The 14,519-nt window shown below is 42.1% G+C and overlaps 1 protein-coding gene across 7 annotated transcripts in view; it reads left to right on the top strand.

Moving 5' to 3' along the window:
• CACNA1I (calcium voltage-gated channel subunit alpha1 I) overlaps nucleotides 1–14,519 on the top strand; it is a 363,153-nt gene that overhangs the window by 208,369 nt on the left and 140,265 nt on the right. For all 7 annotated transcript variants that reach the window (XM_083573883.1, XM_083573884.1, XM_083573885.1 and 4 more), the window contains 2 exons: nucleotides 9,129–9,240; nucleotides 9,768–9,901. In XM_083573883.1, coding sequence (XP_083430009.1) covers nucleotides 9,129–9,240; nucleotides 9,768–9,901 — 246 coding nt within the window. The remainder of the gene's footprint in view (nucleotides 1–9,128; nucleotides 9,241–9,767; nucleotides 9,902–14,519) is intronic.

Below are 14,519 nucleotides of genomic sequence, written 5' to 3'. Positions count from 1 at the left end.
GCCCATCACATGAAAAACTTGATCTTAGTAAAGGCTGAGCAAACCCCAGCAGTGCCCCATCAGAGGATCTCCATGACTGAAGTGGAGCATAAGGAATCAGGTGGTCCTTAAGACACTATGTGGGGTTTTGTGAATTAAGACCTATATAAATTTGCTGTGCCTGTACGTAGATGCTTTGTGCTATACCCGTGATGAAAGCTTTTCTAGAAGAAAGGCCTTGGTGGGCTAGTTGCTGCCCATCTATTGCTCCTCTCTGGTCCAATAATCCAATCAGGAAGGTCATTAGTCACTTTATATTACAGGTAGCAGAAGTTGGATTGAGATCCAGTGCTTTGTGTGATGGCTGTTCCTAACAATTCTTAAGTTTAGTACTTGTGAATAAACCTCAGATATGAATTAATTGTGCTGTGGGTCTCGCGTGATTTGTGCTGTTTGTGTGTGTTTTTGTAGATGTTTGTCTTGTTAAAATACACATATGGGGGCCAAATTAGCACTGGCATGTATTTTAAAGAGAAAAGCACCTACAAAAATACATGCATAGAAAGTTCAAATGATTTTTTAGCCAGGGAGATCCGGTGGACTGCAAAATGCTGGAAGTTTCTGGCTACATTCAGTGTGTAATTTAAGGGTTAGTTCTGTTCCGAGTGTTAGCCACCCAAGGGATGCATGTGTTGTTGTGGAGGAGCTTTTCCTCTGTCTGGTTGGTTGAATGTCTTTCTGTTATATACAAAGTCTGAAGTAAAAAAAAGTATAAATCTCTTCAATTGATATACAGCTTCTGCTCTGTTTTCCTCAGTTAAGTGTTATCAGGATTTCTTTTCTATCTGAATTCCATCTGCATTATTTAAGTAATTTTTTTTAACACAAAAAAGGATTGTTTGAAGTTGGCGTGAGTCTAAGTGAGGATATGAACCCAGCTTTCCCAGGTCTAAGTATAGCATTCAGTGTACTGGATCACAACGTTCACACCCATGAACCAAACTACTAGGAAGCGATGAAAAGGTTTTTTAAAAATAGATTGAGGTGGGGTTAGCTCAGGCATATGTTACAGAATTTGATGCTGATGCACGTGTGCATTATCACTGTTTTATGTTCACTCCCCATTTATGACCTGTAATGTTCCTGGGACTCTTTAAGTGTCTCAGATGTTATGGCTTTTAGCAGTTGACAGTCCCAAGCTCTACCCATATATTTCAAAATAGAAATGATGGCCTTATTAAGAGTCACAGCTGCGTGCCCAAAGATTAAGGCTTTCTGGGAGATGATCTATAATGAAATGAAAAAGGTATTTAAATATACCTTCCTGAAGAAACCAGAGGCCTTTCTCCTGGGCATAATCGGCCAATTGGTGCCAAAGAAGGACAGAACTTTCTTTATGTACGCAACAACAGCAGCAAGAATACTGATTGCAAAGTATTGGAAGACACAAGATTTACCCACCCTGGAAGAGTGGCAGATGAAGGTGATGGACTATATGGAATTGGTGGAAATGACTGGCAGAATCCGAGACCTGGGAGAAGAGTTGGTGGAAGAAGACTGGAAGAAATTTAAAGACTATCTGCAGAAACACTGTAAAATTAATGAATGTTAAAATGATGTTGGATTGAAAATAAGTGGCATTAGCAACAAAGTTAACAAGAGTATGCAAAATTGAATTGATAATGGATGAAAATATAGAGTTATAATATGTTAAGATACAGAGTTAAGATAAACGAAAGAGGGTAAGGATTTGCTGACTTGATTACTTAAATGGGAATACAAAAAGGGGAGGTGTGAGGAGGCCAAGGAAATAAGATAATGAGTTAGGGTTACAAAAAATGGATTTGTTTTTATTCTTCTTTTTCTTTTTCATGTATTTTTTATGTTTTCTTTGTATTTCTTTCTTTTTACATGACCTTTTTAAATTTATGTTTTTGTAAAACTTCAATAAATATCTTTTTAAAAAAAAATATATATTAAGAGTCACAGCTGGATCCGAGCCAATCACTAGCTGAGGGGAGAAGCAAGAGGCGACTGGCAGTAATTGTCACCAAAATGGAAAGGGAATTATGAATCTGGTTCATACATGTTCTTTCAGATGGAACCAACTGCAGTGACTTTTCGCCGACAAATTAAAATTAATGGTCTTCTTTTCCGGACCATCATTTTATTTATTCGTTTATATTATGTGGGAATAAGGTGCTGAGCTACTGGAGCAGAACCAATGCAGCAGGAAGTAGAGGACTAAGAGAAAAGTAGGAGGGGAGGCATTTGATCCAGAAAGAAGAACTGCAGAAAGGTTTAAAGTGGAGTGTGTAAATTATGGTTTAATCAGAGTAGTCCATCTCCCAGTCACAAGTTATTATAAAATAAGACATAAACCTTTGTTTCCTTAAGGACATGAACTACCTGCAAACGGATGGTATTTTAGGAAGAAACTTCTCCTTAGGGTGCGTGATTACATAATCGTTCACAATAGGGTTTCTTGCAAGTTCCTGTGAACCATCTGGTGCATGGCATCACCAGAAAGAGGATATTGGTCCAACAGACAGTCTAATCCAGTGTGACAATTCCTGTGTTCTTGGCTTTGATTATTTATTTATTTTAAATACTGCCCAGCTATAGAGACCAGCTCTGTCTCAAAAAGTTACCGACTTCTGTATGCCTCTGGGTTCCAAAATACAAACTAATAATGAGAGGAGGAGGAAGAAAAGAAGGGAGGGAGGGATTTAGCAGGACAGAGAAAAAGATTAACAGCAGGAACATGGATGGCCAGGGTGGTGGGAGCGAGAAAAGGAAAGTTCATTGCTAATTAGAAAACTTGAACTGAGGAAAGTTAATTAGTAATGAAACTTCTGACTGAATGATGTGGATTTTGAATACCGGCTTTGTCAGAAGTTGAAATTAATTACACGCTTAGATACAGGAGAGGGTTTGGGGGTGGCGAGGGGGAAGAGAAATAGAAAGGGGTGGAGAATGAGATACAGCAAAAAGCAGGATTATAAACCTGGTTCAAGTTTGTTGTCGTGGTGACTAGAGATAGTCCCTGTGGCTGACTGGTGAGACACATTGAAGGAAGCAGATCGTTATAATTAACCCTTTCTGAACGCTCTTGATTCCGTGTGTGTGTGTGTGTGTGTGTGTGTGTGTGTGTAGGGACATGGAGAGAGATTTACAAAGTTCTATTTTTCTCACTTGACTTCTTTTATCTCTCGTCATTCCTTTTGGACATGCTGGAATTGGTCATATAAATATTTAAGCCCCTCCATGACTGATACGGCTTTTCACTCAATTGTTGCTAAATTTTGCCTGTGGTGCCACAGGCTGAAGTGTGTGAAAGTCACCCACTGCCCCATAGGGACAGCAGAGGATTCTGACAAAAACAGGAGTGGAAATTGTCCAGAACGAAGATCGATCCAGCAAATACAATTGGTTTTCACTGTCTGCAAACGATACATAATCGATTATGTCTCTGTGCCCAAATTCGCATTGTGTTTCTTCTGAAATGAATAGGGTGGAATAATGTAACGGCAATGTAACTTACGTAACGACTGTAATTCATTACGTAATTAATGTAATTTCACCACAGCAGACAGCAAGGTGAATAACATAGTTTTTGGCAGAAACCCAACGGCAGCAGAATGGAAACAGAGCTGTGTGCGTCGACCACAGGGTGGAACAGAAAGTGATGCCCAAAGTTACTTGAGAAGAGGGATTGATTGTTAAAATACTTAGAACTGTATCTCTGTGAAGGGAATAGGGATCTCCTAACAACTCCCAGGACCCAAAACAAACTACAGTTCCCAGGATTCTTTGATGGAAGCCAGGACTGTTTCAAGTGGCATGATAAGGCTTTCAAGGTATTGTGCAAATGGAGGCTTAGCATATGAGAAGAGCTTTGCTGGCCTATCTAGTCTAGCATCTTGTTTCTCACAGTGGCCAGCCAAGTGGCCCTGGAAGTCCACAAGCAGGAGAATAGCCTCTCCTGCTCTCTCCATCTCAGATGAAGCATTTAAAAGGAATTTTATACACACACACACACACGACTTGGAAAATCTATTAGTTTCCAACCCGTTTACTCACTATTTTTAAAAAAGAAAGTCTCATTGAAATCAATGGAGCTTACTTTTGAGTAGACATGCACAGGATTGCACTGTTGAAAAGGCTTCATGCTTCCATGTGACTGTCAAAGTTAGATGGTGTCTGCTGCTTAAGTAACTGCTGAGAAGATCCTGCTGATCTGACCAACCTGTGTTACTCATTTTGTAGTTATGTATCTGTCCTGAGGTTTATATATTTGGTATAAATTAAAGAAAGTTACAGCGATGTTATCCTGGTCATCTATGTGCATTTCACCATTGAAGTATCCATTCTGCATCATTAGACTGCCAAATGATAGTCTGGAATGCTTTTTTGCAATCTTCAAACAATTTAACACAGAAAGGAGAACTGGCACACAGTGTATTGCTGCCTCTCCAGAGCAAAATGCAGGGCAGAGGACCATTGAGTTTGGCTGCTGAAACATTCCTGGACAAAAACCGAAGCCAAGGCAGATCAGGTTCCGCTACCAGCTTCTCTTCCCTGAGGGAACGTACATATGTTTGTTCCAAGCTTTTGGTGGATGGAAACTGGAACTATTCCTGTTTTGCAATGCCGGTAGGAATTCAAGATGTCGGGACAGTTATGTTGGAAGGAGTTCCTCATTTTATGGTTGCTTATTTTAGAACTTAAGAGGGTACACTGTAAATTATGTATAGACCTTATATAAGAAATGTAGAACTTTCTGGAACATATGCTGCAAGTCCCCAATTCCCTTTATATTAGATTGGAAAAATGGAGCAAAGGGCAGGGAGCTGTATATTTCAAGAACTTATGGAGAGTCTCTCTCAGTGAGTCTTCTTCTCAGAGATGCATCTTAACTGCACTCCTCCATGGGATTTCCTCTCCTGCCCACAATGTCCAGAGTTAAGGGGGCAGGTTTTGCCCTGCCATGGTAACATCCCTAAGTGTCTGCCCTTTCCTTTCTCCATAGTGTTGAGTAGAGCAATCGCTTAAATGGGCAAAAGAAATGGGGTATGTTTGTGGACATTACTGGAGTGGGAGACTCAATCCAGTACTATACATACACGTGCGGGAGTGGGTGGCGCTGTGGTCTAAACCACTGAGCCTCTTGGACTTGTTGATCAGAAGGTCGCGGTTTGAATCTGCATGATGGGGTGAGTTCCTGTTGCTCTGTCCCAGCTTCTGCCAACCTGGCAATTTGAAAGCACACCAGTGCAAGTAGATAAATAGGTACTGCTGTGGTGGGAAGGTAAATGGCGGCCACTGTTTAGTCATGCTAGCCACATGACCCGGAAAGCTGTCTGTGGACAAACACCAGCTCCCTTGGCCTGCAGTGATATGAGCACCGCATCCCAGAGTCACCTTTGTCTGGACTTAACTGTCCAGGGGTCCTTTACCTTTTAACTTTACCTTTTTATACATACATTGGGCTGTTGCACATGTATTTTCCCAGACTTAAAAGTTTTGTTGATTTGTTTGGGAAGAAGACAAAGGGCAGCAGTGGTCTGGATTCAGCCTTCCCAATTTCCCCAAACCAATGATCAGTGCAATGCCATGTTCAACCAGAGATACGCTAAGGGTGTTTGCTTTTCTGCGTTCATGGTCTTAAACTGAATCAGGGCAGTTACATGAAATTCAGTCGCATTAGATTCAGTAGCATGTGCATCCTTTACCACTTTAGGATTAGGACATAAGCCTGCAAGCACATCTGTTTGGAGGGAAGCAGGTAAGTAAACGCATTCAGGAATGAACTATCAAGTTGCATTCCTCTACTTGCTTCTCCTTATATCTTGCTCAGCTTATTTGCTATTCCCACTGAGCAACAGACTCCAGTGTATCTTAAATCTTCCTCAAAACTGTGCATTCTAGTAAAACCCAGTCTCCTTTTATCTGTATAGATGTTGATTGTAATATTCATGGGTTTCGGTAGCTCTTTACAAGGAGGAATAATAGGGGCTTTATTCTCATTTAAATGAAATTTAAATGTATAAGCTACAAAACAAAGGGCATTAAAGCACTTTCATTGAATTTAGGGCTGCTTGCCAGTGTAACAGCAATTTAGAAAACTTTTATCAGAAATGTAAATCTGGATTTAGGATAGTTCAGTCTGGGAAGGGGGGAAATCAGTGCAGGATTATAAAGAATAAAAAGGAGTGTAAATAATAATCCAGGCTATTGTGTGTTTCCAGTGCTTCATAATATACAAAGAGAAGTGGCATTTAGTGAAATCTGCAAAGTCATTTTGGGTGGGGGCACTATCAGAAAACTACAATAAAATGACTCCGAGTCTCTGGCTATTGATTATTAGGCATTATCTTGGTATGAGCCTCCAGAAATGAATGTTTTGCCATTTAGTCTGATAAGCATCTGCCAGGGCAACATGCAGCAGCTAGGAAAACAATTACAAGGGCTATCAATCCTCATGCTTTAGGATGTTTACTGATTACCAGCTGGGGTAAAGAAACATATTTTTCCCCTAGTTAAAGTGTAGCATAATTAAGCCCATTATGGAAGTTACATCCAGCTTTGGTCACTGTTGGGAGCAAAATAACAGTTTAGATGAACCAGTGTTCTGTTCCTTCCAGTGTGGCAATTGGAAGAAATTAGTATCCCTAATTTCTTGTGAAAGAGAGGAAGAGAAGAATCATTTGAAAGCAATCTAGTTTTCATTGGCCTCCACTGTAGGATAGACAATTCCTCCAAACCAATCTTTCCTCTCTAATTTCTTCAATCTATTGCTTCAGTGTGGACATACACCTCAAGCAGGCACATCTTCCTCATTGGCTGCTGAGAAATGATTTACAGAATTTTGGATGCAGAAAGGGGCAACCAAAATTGCTAAGGGTCTGAAGCAACTCCCCTATGGGGAAAGAGTTTTGGGGAGAAAGGCAAGTAATTGTGGTATGGAGATGAAGATGGCATGGTATGGAGAAAGATACAGATAAAATTTCATTATTATTATTATTATTATTATTATTATTATTATTATTATTATTATCAAACAGAAACCCAGGGGCATCCTGTGAAGCTGAAGGATGGGAGATAGACAAAAAAATAAGTGTTTCTTTAAGCAACACATGGTTAAACTATGGAACTTGCCACCACAATTTGTGGTAATGTTGTTGTCGTTTAGTCGTTTAGTCGTGTCCGACTCTTTGAGACCCCATGGACCAGAGCACGCCAGGCACTCCTGTCTTCCACTGCCTCCTGCAGTTTGGTCAAACTCATGTTTGTAGCTTCGAGAACACTGTCCAGCCACCTCATCCTCTGTCGTCCCCTTCTCCTTGTGCCCTCCATCTTTCCCAACATCAGGGTCTTTTCCAGGGAGTCTTCTCTTCTCATGAGGTGGCCAAAGTATTGGAGCCTCAGCTTCACGATCTGTCCTTCCAGTGAGCACTCAGGGCTGATTTCCTTAAGAATGGAATTTGTGGTAATGGTTGTTGCCAACTTGGACAGCTTTAAAAGAGAATTATTCAAATTCAGGTTAAGGCTATCTATGGCCACTAGTCAGGATCAGAAGCAGTATGCCTCTGAAGACTGTTTGCTGGGGAGCAACAGCAGGAGAGAGAGCTGTTGCGCTCATGCCCTGCTTGTAGACTTCCCAGAGATAGCTGGTTGGCTACTGTGGAAAACATGATGCCTGATTAGATGAGCCTTTGCTCTGATCCAGCAGTTCTTAAGAAATAAAAGATTGCACAAAAATGGAAATGCCAGTAGAAGGGGACAGGGCTAAAAACATTGGGATGTATTGATAATGGATGGATTAATTTACCAAATTAGAAGTCAACACAGGAGGCAGAAATCCAGTTGTTTTATGAAAGCCTCATGGCCAGTGCAGTAACTCAGAGCAGGGCTTTTAGTGTGGCTGGCGCTTTCCTGTGGAATAGCATTTCTGTTGAGATGCAACAGGTGCCCGGTATCTGCACTTTCCAGAAACAACGGATGACATATTTGTTTCCAACAAGCTTTCCCAATTGAATTAATGTGTCACTGCCATGGGTGTCTACTTTGTGTTGTTTTTAACATTAATTTGTTGTTATTTTCCATGCTGTTTTAAACTGGTTCTTTGCTGTTTTTATTATATTTTGTACTTTGCCTTGTATGTATGTGGAAGGCAATTAATAATATTGTTTGGAAGCAGAAGCTCTGAACTTGGCCTTCTTCAGGCGCTGTCAAACTCATCGCAATGATCACTCAAGGGAGGAGAGCAGCACTATGCACATTCGCCCTGACCCTCTCCAAGGCTGCTCACGAGTTGAAGGCATGTCAGCTGCAGGACAACCTGCCAAATTCACATAGGCTGTTCCCATGAGCTGAAACCTACATACATTTGGCAGACTCCTTAGCTGCAGACGTGGCCTCAACCCATGGAAGTGGTTGGCATGGGGTGTTAACACACAACTCCGCTTGTCTGCCAATACATGAAGAGGGTTCATATGTTTGTACCAAGTGCGTTGAATGATACTGCTTTTGGTTGATGTTGTTTGATGCTAAGTGAACTGTAATAAATGTGAGGAGAATTGTAACTGTAAGTTATAATATATTTTGTCATTTGTGGGGAGGGTTGTTTATTGAGTTTTCTTAATGGGCGAGATGGAAAGAAAATAAATTGATGCTGCAAAAAGGGAAAAGAGAGAATCCTCCTCATATAAACCTACTGTTCTGGTGTTCTTTCCAGCCTATGCATGCAGAATGTCATAAAAATATGTTTATTATATCTGGTTTTAAAAGGATTTATCAGACGCTTAAAAATTGATGTTTGTGTTTTTCATGTTGAATATTGCATTCAGATTTGCATTCATACAGGACTTTGCTTTACTCCATGTGATTTCCTCCTTCCTCCATCAGCAACCTGAAGAGGTATTACTCAGGAACAGATTTACCACCTGATGCATAATTTGTATGAAGTCCTTTTGGTCCGGTGGGGTACCTACTGCATAGTCTGAAGTGAGATGTTTGAGGGATTTGTTTTTGTTGTGTATGGGATTTGTATGCGTGTTTTAAATGCTTTTATTCTGCCAGAACTTGGCCTTGGTTGCACTCTTTGTGGCTGAGTGTTTTTCCTTGACTTTATTTCTTCCTCCCACTTGGTTTGAGTTTGTCAGTATGATGGTGATCCTGCTGAATTGTGTGACCCTTGGGATGTACCAGCCTTGTGATGATATGGACTGCCTCTCCAACAGATGTAAAATTTTGCAGGTAAGTAACTCCTTCTCCATAATGGCAGTAGGTGAACCACCGTGTTGCCCCCTCTAACCCACCCGCTTGAGGTTTCTCAGACTGCCAAGCCACTCTTGCTTCAGAGTAGATTGGTGAATCCTTTGTTCTCAAAACTCGGGAGCCTGGTTTATCACAGGACCTTCCTGTGGGCTTCTACCATCTCCCTTCCTTTGCCCTGTACACAATTAACACAGGCAACTCTGCTGTTTCTTCCCTTCTCCCCTACAGCAGAAGGAGGAGAGGAAAGAGCCACCCTCTTCCTTCTGCTTTTGTGCTTTCCAATGCAAGACTAGACCACATCACTGCTACAAGAAGCGACTTCTGCCATTTATGACAATGAAACATCTCAAATGCAGTGCAGAAGAGTGTTATGTCAGTGTATATTTGTTCTGAGTATTGAAATTAAGACTTGCTCAATATGTTGTGAAGTATAAGGTGGAGGGAAAATAGCCGTGGAGACAAGTTGAACCCCACCTCACTTATTCTTATTCTTATGGGTCTTTCAGGTTTTTGACGATTTCATCTTCATTTTCTTTGCTATGGAGATGGTTTTTAAAATGGTGGCCTTGGGGATCTTTGGCAAGAAATGCTACCTTGGAGACACTTGGAACCGCCTGGATTTCTTCATTGTTATGGCTGGGTAAGTTCCTGCCTTCTTTTTGATATTCTGATAACCGTTGGATAAAAGCTGTTTAATATGGGAACTGGGCACTATCTATCAGTGTGCTTTGAACACAGTGCAGGGCCAAGCCGAGTATGAATATAGATTTGAATCTCATATACTTCAGTCTGTGGTCTCATTGCTCCTCTTGAGTTCTATGTAAATAGGCTGCATCCAGGAGAATAGCCTGTCTGGAGCTGGGTGGTAGGTTCACTGTCCTGCCCTGATACCATATGGCCAGCTCTCTGTAAAAAATGGATATGTGTTGTGGGGGGAAATGCAATAAGTCTGTGCTTACAGAAGAGACAGAAACACATGTACTCCCCACAGAGATCCCTGTAATATATGGCTCCCCTCTGGGCATAATTATGGGCACTTGCTGGAAAATATAAGGCACGGAAGTAAGGCAGGTGGGAACAGAGAAGAATCTCCTTGATCAAATCGGTGTGGATTTTTTTTACAGTGTTGGCATTCAGAGCATCTTCATAAAAAAACAACAACAACCCAAAACATTGTGCTTCTGCCTTTGCATCCTATTGGCCCACCTAAGCACACCTCAGGGACATGTTGACATTTGAGTGTTTTTAACAGCCAAGTTGCTATAGTAAAGTGCTAGTTTCCACTTCGCGTGTCTCATTCCACCCTGAGCAAAGGGCCCGTAAGGATTTGCTAGTCAAATGGTTGGCGAGAATTCACTGCCTGCGTTGGTTGGCGAAGCTTTGCAGAATGGTTTCCTTTATAAAATGGGCTATATGAAGGGGAGAGCATTGTTGCTCCCAGAACCAGATTTCCCTCTCCATCCTGTAAGCATGCATAGAAACGCTTTCCCCCCTCACCATTGAGAATAATCATCTATCACCTGTATCCGCAACTCACTGGCTGAACTGGCAGTGGGTTCAAGCCTGAGCAGACAGCAGGCCCCTTGCATGAATGGTTGCAGCATTTGTTTGCTTGTGTTCAGCCTAGTGAGTCAGCACAGCATTGCCAGCCACCTGGCTTATTTTAAATCAGCCTCGGTGCTTTATTGCCGTCTAGCAGCTTCTGTTGTCCTCGCCGTTTAGTCCAGCCGCAATGTTCAGCGCTGGCCAATTTCAAATGTCATACAGTCAAATTAAGTGGCATGTGCAAATGAGAAATTGTTTCCCCCTTTGAGAGACGCACCAGTCCTAAGCCCAAGGCCGGCCATTTCTGCATGTGAGCAGATAATATTCCCCATCATACTGAACCAAGAGTGAGCAAACGTCTGGGTTATAACCTCCTTGCAATTGAAAGTCTGGGACTTTGAAAGATGAATTTAAAAAGGGATCATTAGGTGAGTTCATAGAGGAGGAGTCTGACTACTGGTAATGATGGCAATACATAGCCTCCAGCTGCAGAGGATGTGTGCTACTGAGTCCCAGCTGCTAGAGGATGAAAATAGGAAAGGGCCATCACCTTCCTGTCCTGCCTGCAGGCTTCCTGGATACCTCTGATTTGCCACTGGGAAAGACAACGCTGGACTTAGGTGGCCTTTGGTCTCATCCAGCAGGGCCCTTATGGTCCATGTCTACTCTTGACCCCCACCCCCACATAGGGAAACACAGCTTGTATTTATGGCCATCTTTTGCTCTTGAAGCAAGTAATGCAAAAAAAAAAAAAAAAGAAGGAAAAAGGAAAAAAAGACTCACACACAAAACGCAAAATGTATATTTCAGTTTAAAAGGTATTTGGAATTGATTTCTGGATCCTTAATACCTGTCAAATAATCTACAGGTAATCCAGAGGGACCTGGGTGGCAGAGGGACCTGGGTGACAGAGGGACCCGGGTGGCGCTGTGGGTTAAACCACAGAGCCTAGGACTTGCCGATCAGAAGGTCGGCGGTTCAAATCCCTGCAACGGGGTGAGCTCCCGTTGCTTGGTCCCAGCTCCTGCCAACCTAGCAGTTTGAAAGCACGTCAAAGTGCAAGTAGATAAATAGGTACCGCTCCTGCGGGAAGGTAAACGGTGTTTTCGTGTGCTGCTCTGGTTCGCCAGAAGCGGCTTAGTCATGCTGGCCACATGACCCGGAAGCTGTACACCGGCTCCCTTGGCCAATAAAGCGAGATGAGCGCCTCAACCCCAGAATCAGTCATGACTGGACCTAATGGTCAGGGGTCCCTTTACCTTTACCTAATCCATGGGTGGGGGGGACAAGACAAGCAGTTGGCCCAGTCAGAAGTCAATGAATCCCAAAAGACTAGGAGCAGCTAAATCTAGCTGTACCCCAAAATGCAGTTCAGCCTCTTATGCCAGCTCCAGAAAGACGTTTGATATAAATACCATCTGTTGTTAGGAATTCGTTTTCCCCAACAGCGCCTGCCTGCTCAACATATTCAGTCAGGCACTATCTCACAGCCCGTGGGTAGTTTAGCAGCCTTGTTCCAACAAGCAGTTCAACATCCAAAGGCCCTCAACTTCGTCCGAATGAAATCTATGCAGATGAGCCTGCAACTGTACAATGGGCTCGGTGTGCACATGTGCCCTGGTCAGCTTGCATATTGCTATGCCATCCCAGTGATAGGAGAACATATGCTGGGAAAGGTTATGCTGCACAATCAAGGGCCGGCACACAACTTCCTGAGCAGACACGGCATCCAACACTGATGCCAGATATTGCATTGACGTGACCATATGGACTAAAACAAAAGCTTCAGAATGCATTTCACTCATTTCATGGTGATATTTAAAAATGTGTGACCAAAAATGATCATGTAGGGAGGAAGAATTGTAGAATTGGAAGAGACCCAGTCTAACCCCCTGCACAGGAATCTCAACACATGGTCCCCCAACCAATTTGAAAGCATACAGGGCCCTGCTTAACTTTGCAAATGTGCTAGCAGTTGTATGGCTACACCACTATGAAACCTCCTATGTTCAAGCGCTAGAAGCAAGCTACACAGGTGTGTTGGGAGAAATCCCATTTTCCTCCACTGCAGATCTTTCCTTCCTTCCTTCCTTCCTTCCTTCCTTCCTTCCTTCCTTCCTTCCTTCCAGCATCCATTCCGTTATTTCTCAGTCCATGTTGACACAGCATTTTGTATTCTTGTGCATACATGAAAATATCCAGTGAACATTAGGAAAATAATGTTCCACCATTCATTTCCATTTCCATTTGGTCTTCTCCATTTCACAGCAATTTGCTTGTTTTGCAAGAGTCTTTCCCCCATTTCAATGGCTACTGATGTGAAACTTTACATTTGTTAATGTACATTGTGGCATGCAACAGATGCGCATAGCTCAGCCACCAACAATTCATTTACCTTCCCTGTGTGTTTTCTTTCAAAATTAATGACTTTCAAGAGGGGTCGCACTGTTAGTCTTCCAGAGCAAAAACAACTAAGAGTCCTGTGACACCATAAAGACAAAGTTAATAAAGTGGTTAATGGCTCATCACAAAGTCATCTATAGCTGCAATTCTCACCATGTCTACTTAGAAGTAAGTGTCATTGAATTCAGTGAGGCTTATTGCCAGGTAAATGGGGTTGGATTGCAGCCTATCTCACTAACTTAATTTCACATTTCAGTATAAACTCGCATCCTGTCTTGTTTCCCTCCCTCTGGCACCAGGCAGGGCCAGTTTAGCACCCTGCTGATATTTGCTCATTGTGTCCTGTATTGTATGAATTACTCCTGCCACTTAATTGCATATAAATCCTTTTTTTAAAAAAAATTGCAGCACTTTATTTCATAAACACATATTCTATTCAGAAAATAGCCATGTGTGCGTATGTTCGTGTGTCTGCTGAAATATAATGGCCCAAGCTAATTTCCATCTGAATAGAGCAATAATGAATGATGCATTCCATTGGTTTTTAATATTCACAGTAAGAAGCATTCCTAACCCATTTTACCTCCGAGTAAGGCTCATTGAATTTGGTGGCACTTTCTTCTGAGTAAACATGGCTAGGATTGCAGCTTTTGTGTCTAGCAGCAAACAACTTACTCAAAATCAACAAACAACACTTCAGAAAGCAGAAAAGCAATGAAGCATCTCTTGGGACAGCACCAATTATATATGAATGGATATTTAAATAACATATATTGCAAAGTAATATATGTATGGGTGCATTGTTTTGTTTTTTGTTTAAAAAAACCACTTTTGCTATAGAGAGCTGAGGCAAAAATTGTTCACAGCAAGAGCCTGTGCCACGATGGGGGGGTCTAATGAGCAGATGGAAGGAAATCCACATGACATGTGCACCTACCAAAATGACTCCAAAAGCCATTGCTTCTGAATGGTACCTTGGAACTGTCTTCTGTTGCTCGTGATTCTGCCAATAAACTGATAATCGTTTATAATAAACCAAAGTTAACTCAGAACAATCTGAATCTTATCACAACGGAGGGAAATGTATCCTGGATTAATTGGACCTAGGATTGCGCAAACCGCCATTAATATTGATGCTGATGTTCCCCTTAATTACAGCGAAGGCAGGATTAACTCCAGAGGTGGGAAAGGGTGGGAAAGGGTGGGAGCCAAGGTGGCTCCAGATTTCCTAATTGCAGAGTGAAGCAGTAGCGTGACTGCACTAGCCCACATTGACTTGAGATACACTAATGAGCAGACCCATCAGAGCC

Source organism: Podarcis filfolensis (genome assembly GCF_964270895.1).
Source record: "Podarcis filfolensis genome assembly, chromosome: 10".
NCBI classification, from domain to species: Eukaryota; Metazoa; Chordata; class Lepidosauria; order Squamata; family Lacertidae; genus Podarcis; species Podarcis filfolensis.
The sequence above is the reverse complement of the archived record's forward strand: the minus strand, read 5'-3'. Positions and strand labels throughout refer to the sequence as shown.